Source organism: Mytilus edulis, chromosome 10 (assembly GCF_963676685.1).
Source record: "Mytilus edulis chromosome 10, xbMytEdul2.2, whole genome shotgun sequence".
Lineage (NCBI taxonomy): Eukaryota > Metazoa > Mollusca > Bivalvia > Mytilida > Mytilidae > Mytilus > Mytilus edulis.
This window is the reverse complement of record NC_092353.1, coordinates 35,504,366-35,516,893: the sequence shown is the minus strand read 5'-3', so window position 1 is coordinate 35,516,893 and position 12,528 is coordinate 35,504,366. Positions and strand designations below refer to the sequence as shown.

The 12,528-nt window shown below is 30.4% G+C and overlaps 1 protein-coding gene across 5 annotated transcripts in view; it reads right to left on the bottom strand.

Annotated features, from left to right (window-relative positions):
* Window positions 1-12,528, bottom strand: part of LOC139491017 (uncharacterized) — a 75,526-nt gene that overhangs the window by 10,800 nt on the left and 52,198 nt on the right. For all 5 annotated transcript variants that reach the window (XM_071278264.1, XM_071278261.1, XM_071278263.1 and 2 more), the window contains 12 exons: window positions 12,152-12,400; window positions 11,041-11,256; window positions 10,031-10,177; window positions 9,227-9,331; window positions 7,799-7,893; window positions 5,805-5,996; window positions 5,491-5,562; window positions 3,886-3,994; window positions 3,344-3,463; window positions 2,387-2,465; window positions 1,861-1,978; window positions 718-764 (listed from right to left, as the gene is read on the bottom strand). In XM_071278264.1, the coding sequence (XP_071134365.1) occupies window positions 718-764; window positions 1,861-1,978; window positions 2,387-2,465; window positions 3,344-3,463; window positions 3,886-3,994; window positions 5,491-5,562; window positions 5,805-5,996; window positions 7,799-7,893; window positions 9,227-9,331; window positions 10,031-10,177; window positions 11,041-11,256; window positions 12,152-12,400 (1,549 nt within the window). The remainder of the gene's footprint in view (window positions 1-717; window positions 765-1,860; window positions 1,979-2,386; window positions 2,466-3,343; window positions 3,464-3,885; window positions 3,995-5,490; window positions 5,563-5,804; window positions 5,997-7,798; window positions 7,894-9,226; window positions 9,332-10,030; window positions 10,178-11,040; window positions 11,257-12,151; window positions 12,401-12,528) is intronic.

The following is a 12,528-nucleotide window of genomic DNA, read 5'->3' as shown; positions in this document are numbered from 1 at the left end:
GAAACACATATGTTATGAGTAGCCCCTTTTTAAATAAACATGTAAAATAATTGACACTAAAATAAAACTATTAAATTCTTTAAGGTGCAGCTGGGGATTCGGTGGGTGGGCTGAATAAATTATCCACAAGTAAAAATATGACGGTTAACAGTGCAATGCTCAAACAACAACTGACCATCCTTATTATATACAGATGTTTTTCTGACAACACCCATGCTGTCATCCAGCTGTTTCCTATCTATGATCTAATTTCTTTTCCTTAATCTCTTAATTAAAACAAAACTGCCAAGCTGACAAGCTAACAAGCTGACATTATCATTAAAGAAAACAAACCAGGGAAAGTTTAACCCAAGGAATTTATCAAAATATGTATAAACTATAATTTAATTTTTAAATTATCATTTAAACCAAATCAGTTTTGTTCTCCTGCTTCACCAGAAGTGTCAGACGAAGGAACATTGCTGTTTCATTAAAGCCGTTTGTTCATTGTTTAATTATAGAGTACTTTCATTACGCTTTCTTTTCTATAATTAGTTGTTTTACTTTTCTTTTCTTGTGTGTAATGTTATTCTTTAAGAGAAGGATATTTTTAACAAAGATAAATTGGCTGCAAAATATACACACGTATCTGTACTGTTCAATTCTCTCATGGTGCATCAAATTACATTTGATATTCTTTTTTTTATTTTGAAACAATTTAATGTTACTTGTACTTACACAGCATCAAAATCCCAAAATGCACAGACAGGATTTGAGTAATTGACCTGAAATATAAAAATAAATAAGCAATTTAAAATTAATCAGTTTTGAGTGTCTTTGGTGGTAATATTTCCCGTTTACTGTCTTTTCTTATTATGCTTCATTAAAAACAACACCAAAAGGATAGCTACAACTTTATACTAGCTCACTTGAAATGAAACGATAAAAGTTTAGGCTTTCTTCGAAAATCAAACAGTTCTTTTAAATTGACAAAAAAAAAAGATGAATATGTTTAGATGTAAAACAGGTGAACATAACCTTTCTTTTAAAAGAAAATCCTTTATCATGTCAATATGTTCAGTACTGCCACTGATTTATTGTTCTCCCATACTCCAATTCTCTTGACATTTTTTAAAATGAAGCGAAAAACAAGTAAACCAACACGAAGCTAGAAAGTTCTTACCAATTCTAGTAAAACAAACAATCTTTATCAATATGTAAGAACTACATATGGAAACGCATGTACTCTATAAAATAACCCACATATAAATTGCTCTACTGTTATAATTTGCTCTACTGTTTCACGTTTTATACACATACTCCATGATTATTTGTTGAAAGTTTAACAAGTTCACGATCGGTAAACTTTGACAACAAAAAATGAAAGTTAATAAGCAGTCAAAGTTTTTAATCAACAGAACCAAATGAAATATTTTTTTGTCGTGCAAAAAGTACTAATTGATTTCGTCTTCTTAAATATGCATGAATTGGTCAAATAATTTCCTCTATATTATAATTAACTGAAACTCGTTTTATATGACATTTGGCTAAATTGGATTCATATAAATTCATGTCCATTCCATCTATTTCGAAATAAGCATTTGATTCATCTTGAGTTAGCCTCTGGAATATGAGTGTTACAAAAATTACAATGCTTAAAGTACACTGGATAGTTTGTTAAATGGTACACAGCCAATTGTTGTTTACTTCGGTTTGAAGTCGTCTCATTACCTTATACCTCACCTTTTTATTCGTGCTAATGATTGACGTGTCTGTAATTTGAGCATCATGTTCAGCTAAAATTTGCCGATTTAAAATCATAACATATTCCATTTTAGCAGGACGAACATAAGTATAAAATGTATTCTAATGTAGACATACCTGTACATGTTCAAATTTTATAATCAGTGGTCGTTGTAACCTGGTTGGCGTAGGTTCTATAGAAAAATCTATTACTACCGAGTTTATATCATAACTTCCATTAGTTGATACGACCGAGCTGAAACCAATGAACAAACAAATATACATATATTCAGCATAAGAATTATAAAAGTACATTCAAATAGCACAGTTATAGTTTAAATGATAAAACAGAAACATAAAAAGGGTGATTTTGAGTGATAACATTCAAATAAATGTCCTTTAGCTGGAATATACAATTTTATTGAACACTATTTATCAAAATGTATGCTGATAAAGAAATAATGTTTCTTTCTGAAATCATCAGTTTTAGTGAAAGATATTTTGGCCCGTTAGATGTTTTGTGGTTGCAACACAATAATTATGCCTTTAGATCAATGTCTGATGTTCGATTTTGATTACAACATTTGTAGCATCTTCTTTTTTCGAAGTAAATAGTTGGATGTCTTATTATAAGCTTTCCAGTGATAATCATACAAAAACATACCCTTCAGACAAATAATATTCATGAAATAAATTCGAAATATTTCTGTAGTATGTTGTACTATATCCGACTGGTTGCTTCCCTGTAGCAATTAAAAAAATATATATGCAATTATGGTAATTATCTAATTTCAAAATTCAACTTTGTGATAAAAATCCCAAAAGGTCAAATATTGAACAAAACCGACCACTGTTTCTCACACTTTAAAGTCATAACATCATTGTAAAAACTGTATAAAGACGTTGTTTGTATTTTGTGTGAATTTGGATAGATTATGACGTTTGTCCGTGATTTCTTAAACAAACAATTACTTTTAGTAAGCAATTTAATGTAACTATACACACCATGAGATATAACTTCACTGTGTCCTTATTTATTTGATCAAATATGTGAAGAAGAAAAAATATCAAAGGAACAGCAAACCCAAATTTGCGTAAAAAAATATATCAACAGAAAAAGACTGATAACACCATGACTAGAGAAATACATGGACAATCAGACACACCACACTCTACATTACACAAACTCAACATTGAATGATTGAGAAGAGAAAACCCTGCAAAAATATCCGGATGAAACAAGTTGCTTAGATGTAGTAAGTAGTATTTTGCTCTGAAAGAAACACCCGTCGTGTATCTAACATCTAGTTAACAGATGATGGTAAGTCACAACAAGTTGCAAACATTGTATCTTTATTATATTAAAAAAAAATTCTTAATTGTTTTTTTTTTAATTACTTGATTCAGGTTTTCCACATAAGCTATGAGAAGAAATTTAAAAACTACTGCTTGCTTAATAGTGAGTCGAGCAAACAGCAGCCATATGTCTTTAAGAAACTTGACACAAATTATTGTTAAGGCAGAATGAAATTGATTTGTTATGTTTCGAAGTAGTATAAACAGAACTAGAACAGGAGTGATCGATGAATATTTTTAGTAGAGGAAAATTATATAGTTTTACCTTCAAAGTTATCTTTACTTAATGTTACTTGATTTGTCGATTCTGTTATCCAATCAGGTAACACTTGAGTTTTCTTGGGGAATGTTATATCATCATGCAAAACCTTCCCGACTTGAACAACTGAAATGCAACAGACAGGTTAAATTTGTATTCTCCTTTCCATTGATAGATATTGAATCACTTACATTTGGTAAGATAACGTATAAGAGAACACGTGACTTAAGAGTATGTTCTAGAGAAGTTTGATGCATCTTCGCTGAATTTTAATTATGTTTGTGTGTCGTTACGTTCTCGTTGTTTGTATTGGTGTGTTTAAAATAAATTTTATCAAATAAATTTCCTTCATGTTTCATTTTTGGTTTGATTATTACTACACTGTACAAATCTTTTGATGCAAAAGTAAGTCACCAATAGGAGACCTTACTGACTGTTATCGTTTCTTAAAAGAAAGACTAGCTGGTAAGAACGACCTTTCATTGTGATATATCTTGATTTGTAACATGATTTGACAATTGCGTATTCCTTGTATTTCTAATACATACCTAACTGGTCTTTCTGTACAGTCCTTTGAAACACACTGTCATTTATATTTGTATACGCTTTTGTGTACACTGTGACTGCTTTTGCAATGGCTGTTACACCCGTGAAATTCTATTTCAAATATATAAGTTACTCTTTCATTATATTAAATTTATTTGAAAAAATTATAAATCGTACCAAATAACAACTCACGTTTCAGTGAATGTCCACTTTCAAAAATTCATTTATTTAGATAAAATCAAGGAAATACATTATTAATATGTATTTGAAGTTAAATAATGAGGCTAATCATTTATTGGTTGTATGCATAGTAACATTATAAATGTAACTGGTTAAAAGAAATCATTGTAACGACTAAGCTAATAATAAGAGACATTTTATCCGCTAAAAACTCATTAGTGGCGAGTAAAGCAAATCAGTTGGAAAACAAAAGTAATTTTAGGAAGTTAAGAATCGCAGGAAACAAAAAATTACAAAAGACCTGCTCAAAACAAAGCTTAAGCAATCTTTTGTGGTGTAAGAAACGCATAAAAACTTTTTTTTAAAGATTTATAAGTGTCATGTACAATTCACAGACAGATTATGTATTATAATTAGTTATTAAAGTTACTACGCTAGCCTTATAATTTGATACGCAAGACGGGCGTTTCATTTTAATTAGACTCATAGGTGACGCTCAGATCAAAATAGTTATAAAGCTAAACAAGTATAAGTTGATTAGTATTGAGAACTCCAAAATCCCAAAAAGTTGAGCCAAATACGGATAAGGTTATCAATGCCTGGGATAAGAAAATCATTGGTATATCGAATAAATTCATACTTTTGCAACAGTTAACATAAAAAAATGACCATATGATTGATATTCATATCAACAACGAAGTGCTGACTACTGGGTTGATGATACATTCAGGGACGAAACGTCCACCCACAGTGGCATCGACCCAGTGGTGTAAATAGTTATCTAAGGTACCAGGCTCATTATTTGATACATCAGACGAGCGTTTCGTCTACATAAGACGTTCAGATCAAAATAGTTATAAAGCCAAACAAGTATAAAGTTGAAGAGCATTGAGGACCCAAAATTCCAAAATGTTATGCCGAATACAGCTTTGGTAATTAATGCCTTGGATTAGAAAATCCTTACTATTATAAAAATAACAAGATGTGGAACTAGTTCACATTTTAAACTTCAATTACAGAATGTATACATACAAACATATCTTGTTTGCCTTTATGCTATTTCAATAGTTATAGTAGCATAGCAGGTGAAGTTTACCCTGTCGATGCACAAGTTTCGTTCCATTTGGAGTTAAGTTGATTACATCAGACTTTTTGTTAACCTTAACTTGTATGATAACATGAAATTGTGAGACTTGAGTATTGGTTAATTACTCTAATTTTCTTTCATAGATATCGTATATCTGATTGGATTGGATCTCGATGTTTATATTGAAGACAAAATTTAATACGCAAAGAAGACCAAATTCAACTTGAATTACATACCACTGCAAATAATGATAAATAATTTAGCTGAGTTTGATATAAAATAGAATATAGGTATTATTGGTATATGTTTAAATACTAGATACTTTTTCACTTCTACTTACCAATTGTTTCAACTGCCTCCAACTTGGTATATTCTTTTCGACCAAAAGGTTATCACACGATGACACAAAAATCTTAAAAAAGTACAGTCATATATATGAATCTTTCAGAGGAATGTAATTTCTCTCTTTCAATGTTGAGATAGCAAGAAAAAGAATTGACAAACGGTCCAAACACCCATTATGTCTTCATTGTTTCATGTCCTAAAAGTGTGTGAAATTTGTGTATTTGTTGAGGAAATTCCACATGAGATTTGTGTGTGTTTCTTATTTTTTTTTGGTTATCTTTAGGTTTCATCGAAACAATATTTATATACCTCTAGTTGATCAATAGAAATACTGTCTGCTCTTTCTTTCGCATGACTGGCAATATTATCGAGTATTGAAGAAGATATATCCAATTCCCCTGATGTTAAGTCTTTTGGTACATCTGGTTCTGTTAATTTGTTTAAATCAACAAGAATGTTGTTCACATCTTTCACTTCGATACCATTTTTCAATAAGTCCGTCTACAAACGAAACAGTGTTTAATTATGTGAATTTAAAGGAATAATTAATTATATTTTTTTCATTCTATGAGTTCAGGTTTAGGAAATTATATTTTACCTAAACATAGCTTCTAGATGAAAGTCTATATACACTTCTTCCAGGTTTTTTTCATGATGTGGCACCATACTTTCAAGCATAGCGCTATTAAAAAAATTCTGTAAATCATCAAAAGATTTGGTCTTCAGCAGCAATTATCAAGTTAAAACGCATGTCGTTCCTTGGGACATAAGTATCAATAGTTTAATTTATTGAATTTTAATCATCCTTGAAAAAAAAATGAAAACTGTATTGGAAATGTCACTCGTGAGAACATATAAAAGATAGTTTCATAGAATGGTGCTTTAATATATTTTGTAGTTTTTGGTGTGAACTAGTTAACCATTCTTGTTGACCACTACATTTTATATTTTGATATGAACGTAATACTATGATCAATCTGAAGATAAATCTTAGTAAGAACTGTTGAATATAACTCAAGTAAAGTAAGGCTCTAAATCAAATATCTGTTAAGATACAACATCAGCGAAACAACACTTTTATAATTAATAAAATTTAATTAGTAATTTGAAATATAAAACAATCTATATAAATGGTATTAAGAAATTACAATTGCATGAATTCATGCTGATAACGGGAGGCGAAAAATCCCAAAGGTGTATTAAAACACAGAAGGCTTTAACGAATTGACAAAGCCACGACAAAAAAAAAAAACCCAAAAAAGAAAACAATAGTTAACTAAACACAAAGTTGAAAACCATACAAAGAACCCGGCAGTAATCTCTGATTCTCCGAAAGGGAAAGCAGATCCTGCACCATATGTGGTATCCGCGGTATCGCTCATGTAAGCACAGACCCTGTGACAAGTCGTATTCGGTAGATCTCATTCGAGGAAACGAGAACGAAATTGTGTATGATTACAACAATTGGAACATATCATTCGTCTTCTTTGAAGCATTAAGTCTGTAACAGTTAAACAACTCGTTATGGTGTCATTAACATTTTCGAAGGGCAGAATTCAACTTCATCACTTGCAACTCTAGGTTTTATTTGACAAAAAGAAGAGCACAGTTGGTTTCCATTGTCCGTCAAACGTAATGAAGTATGTTGGTTATCAAGAAATCAAGCATCAGATTTACGCCACTTTAGATAATTAAGGTATCCAATACAGTGAAGGAAAATCCAGTTCTTCATCTCTGGTTGAAATTGAACATTGAACAAACTTATTGTTATATAGGATTTTCTCCTAAGTAAGAGGCGTTCGGCTGAATGTTGAGTTTCCAAGTGAATTATCAATTACCTAATTTTCTTTTAAAGCATTTCATGTAATATGTGATTTACACACAACAATAGTGTTGTATTGGGATTTGTCTGCGGGGAAAAAACATAATTGTCATAGAGGTATGTGATTATCAACATTTGGGTCTATGAACATTGACGTAGCATTTGTATTCAAAGACCCATTACGTTTTTTTTATTCGAATTTGTATCAATGACCTCACAGCCTTAACCAATTCACAAAAAGTATATGTGTCTTCTTTTTCTCGTTTTACCCATTGTCTGCCTGCCTTAAATATCAACTGTTACATGTAAATGAAACGACAAAGAAATTGGAAAACTGGCTCTAGCATTGAATTTTGCATACTTTCATCATCCAACAAAAAAACCAAACATGAATATATACGGAAACTTGTGTGAAGTCAAACACAAAGACTAATGTTACAAACAACCCACAAAACTGATACAGCTATATATAAATGTATACCTCTACGTTTAAGTTTAAGAGACCATCTGATATACATGTACTGTAATTTGGTTCTTCCCAATCACCATTACTGTTACACAATCGAGACACTGTACCTTAGAAAAATTAACACGTTGTCTTAGATATAGATAGTGTATGTGTGAACATGTTTTTGTTCTTTTGTTCATAATTTTCAAGCAATATAAAAAAAAAAAATGATTCGACAATTTTACTCAACAATCAGATACTTTCATTTGGGTATTTACTTTGTTCTTATTAATCTATAAATGATTGTTAAAATGTTTCTATATGTATAAATTTGTCACGTAACAATCTATTAGTTTCGTTCAAATTTTTAAAAGTAGATTTTCTGTTTATCTCGCCTCCTCAGTTATTTCTCTGAATCAATGCAAAATTGTCAATGATTGCAATTTGACATGAAAGAAAGTAATTTGGAAGAAAGTTTTTATGTTACTATTAAATCAATTTGATTTCCTTCAGTGAAAAAAAATTCTGAAAGAAAACACAGTCTTCTATTTGACAAGGTCGGTGGCATTCAATCAATTTGACAAGAAAAATATGTATTTATTAGAACTGATATGAGATGACATTTACGACTAAAAAATGTGAAGAAGTACACAATAAAGTAATATCCATCATATTTATAGTAGTAGACTTAAAACAATAAACAAACAAAACATTATACTCTTTAAGATATAGTTGGTAAATCAACTTTAACTCAGAAGATCTCTAGTGCGTACAAGATCTACATTAGAAAGTTCATATGCATCGGTCAAGACGAAATGTTTTTACTTCATCGGAAATGTTCTACTTTTTATGTATATTTGTAAAGAGGATCATTAAAGATGTCCGCGATGAATGTATTTTTACTTCTTTAAGAAATTTACTTGAAATATTTGATACTATTTAAGCCAGATTTCAGTGAGATTGAAATCTATAGTAACCGCATAAATTTCATATGGTGAGAAACACGATGTTCGTCTTGCTATGTACATTACGTATTTATCGACATATTCAACATTTCTAAAGTTGACTATAGTCTGTCAATGCAAGGTACATGAAACATGCCAAATATACATTATGGGTCATTCGGAATCGATGGTAAGTGTACATTGATAATTTTGGACAATTTTAAAAAGATGATATGATTTCTTATGCCAATCGGACATCTGGTGATATCATAATACCGCAAAATAGCAAATGTATTGATATTGATTATATTTATCAGATTATACTTTAAGGACGAGTAATTTAATCTTTCCTTTTATTTGAGTCATATTCATCAATGTTTCGTATTTTTATTTTCTTTTCATTGTAAATGAATTTAAATTAAAGTTTGGTATTCATTGTAGTACTTGAAAATTATAAGACCTCTCAAAACACTGAAAATGAAACAAAACATCTATATGCAAATGATATAATAGTTACCTGCACGATCACCAGGGCATGAATTGATAACTAATGTATTTTCAACAGTGTATACCCAGAAGCCTTCAAATTGGTCCACGTTGACTGGACAATATTGATAAATAACTAAAAGAAAAACACAAAAATATTGGATAAATTAAAGAAAGCTGACATAGAAAAACAAAAAAGACAGGATTATCCACCAATCTTCTAATACATAAGATGTACACAATCAAATATGAAGATATAATAATTGAAATAACAACTAATGAAAATGTTGTTTTTTTAATTTGTCAATGAGACACTATATCTATAAAATTCCAACGAGGAGAATATAATGCACTAACAATTTTTAAGCAAATATGGTCGAAAATTAATAATATCACAATTATAGCCTTTGTATGTGGTCAAAATAAATACAGGCTTTATCGACAAAAAGAAGTATATCGACCTCGAACTTCGTCCTCAGTCAACATATGTCTTCCAGGTCAATATAAAGGCTATAATTGTATACTGGCTACATGTAAGATCAAGTCAATAAGTGTTTATCACTGTCTTTTGATTCTTTATAAGTATAATACTAGTATGTCTAAATTAGATTGCCGATTGTTCAATTTTAAATAAGTTAATTGATAACTTTGAAATTTATTATTTGCTTATATTGACATATTTATAGCACCGATATATTTTCACCTCTTTTTCCTTAAGATGTCACAAATATATCGCAGTTCCTTTATAGGTATATAAATATCCATAACCATACATTTGTTTGATCCCATACAAATGGTCATAAAAAAAATATTCTGTAAAAAATTCAACACTTACCGTTGGGTTTAATTACACTGATGTGAGAGACAAGTCGATTTCCTTCCCCGTAATTGTTTATTCCAGAACATTCATACTGAACAGTGTCATGGACTCCACTTACAACCAGCTTCGAGTGTGTATTGTCTATCCGTATGATTATCTCACCTAGTATAGAAAAGATGCGTTTCATTAATTCTTTTTGAATATACCAATCAAGGTATTAAGGTGATTGTCAATGCAAGTCTTCCTAAATATCACTTTCTGCTAGTGCAAGTGTTTTGTCAGGATAATACCATTGCAAATTGAATGATTATTGTGATGAAATACAAGACGGAACGTTTCAGTTCAGAGATCTAAACACTACAGGGCATAACTGCTCAGAACAAGAGTACTTAGTCGTCATGGTTGACATATATCATTGGTTGGAATCGTACATATTTTTCAATTTCAAGGAAATTAGTATCATGGATATAAAATTCACTGGGATACTTGAAATATAAGTATATATATTATACAGCCCTGCAAGCCTCATATTGATCTCTAAATTAATAACAACCAATCTGCCGAACTGGAAGATTATTCCGATCAAATAGTTTAACAATCCCGTTAAACTTTCTTGTTTCTGACTAACATCACTAAATAAACTTTAGGATGATGTCAGGTTTTTATCTCAGGTGAACGGAACAATACCGGATTTTTATTAACGAGTAATAGAAGCAAGAGGGGGTTTTGCGAAATTTACTGAGAAATTGTCGGATATCAGAAAACAGATTGATATCAGTTTGAGAAGTTGTTGCAAAAACCCAAAATTACATTTTATGAATTTAATAAGACAATTCTGATTTAATAAGAAATGTTTTATTTTCTTTTTAATTTGCTTTGATAAGGCTTGCAAAATAATTTGCAGACATTTATATTCCGATTCATGGATAAGACACAGTATATATCTTATTATAAGATTTACCTTTACACGCAATGAAGCAATGATTGTGAGTGAATATGACTTTATTAGTGTGTTAATTACTTACCTTTGTTTGGGTTAAATGTGTCACCATTCTTGTACCATAGGATAGATGTTAGGACAGAAAAAGACTGAACTACATTGCAGTATATGTTCACAGTATCGCCTTGGGTTACTGTTGATGTACGTGGTGAAATACTAACGATCGGTTTGCCAATGACATTTAAACTCAAGGTCTTGTCAGAGCTTATATAGCCATCACTCACTTCACAAGTTAAGTTTCCTATTTGAAGAACATGTATTTGAGGTGTATAAAAGGCAGCATTGAGTTTAACTGACAACGCTAATTGCTTAAACAATGTTAAAGCTCTCTTCCATATTTTCTCATGACAATTTCTATATTTAGACGGTGAGATCACGGTCGTTTGAAAATAGCACAGCTGACCTTATATAATGTCAATTGTCCTGTTTACGACATTGAAGCTATAGCTCGTTAATTTCTCCCAATCTTAAAATAATGTAGCACAATGTACCTACATAATTGATTTGGTATGAGCGTAACTGAACGTGTATTATTTTCAGACGTCACTTAACAAAGTTGGTAAAATATAATAAGTATTCAGGCATTAAGATTGTTTATACTGAAAATACAGTATTTTCTTTTCTTATCTGTAATAAAGATGTCAAAGTTGGTAAAATATAATCATTTTTCAGACATTCAGATTTTTCATACTAAAAATAAAGTATTTCTTTTCTTATCTGTAATAAGGCAGTCAAAGTTGGTAAAATATAATCATTTTTCAGGCATTCAGATTTTTCATACTGAAAAAAAGTATTTTCTTTTCTTATCTGTAATAAGGCAGTTGGACACAATTTTATACCAATGTTTACATGTAGCTTATAGATAATAATAACTATATGTTGTGGTTAACAGTATTAATCACATTTAAAATTTATTTTGTCATTATTAATTGTTGTTCATATGTTTAAGTTCATTTCTCGAGCTTTAGTTTCACTACTTAAGTGTGTTGGACTTCTCAAACCATAGGTCTATCGTTCGTTTTTGTTTGAGCATCATCGTACTTACGCATTTGCAAAAACATAAAACAGTCAAACATGTGCAATATATAGTTCACTTAATATCACAAATTATCATAATGTCCAAGAATGTTACATACCGGAATCACTTGTTTGTAGACTTAAAACAATCAAACGGAACTGCATTCTTTTATTATTTGGATCACTTGATATTGTTTCTGTTTTCCATCTAGATGTATTTGTTGGATTTATAACCGAATTATTCAGCTTCCAGGTAGCAAAAATAGTACCTTCTGCATACAAGACATACGCTTCACACATGACCGTTACACTTCTTCCATTAATCATTTCACCTTCAACAGTCATCCCAGTGATAGTGATGTTTGCATCTTTAAAAGAATTTGAAAATAATATGGTATTAATGATTCCTTATTCCGGATCTTCATCAGATATGTGAAAATCAAAATGACTTGACTGGTAATCATACCAACAATAAATATTTCCATATTAAAGTCAT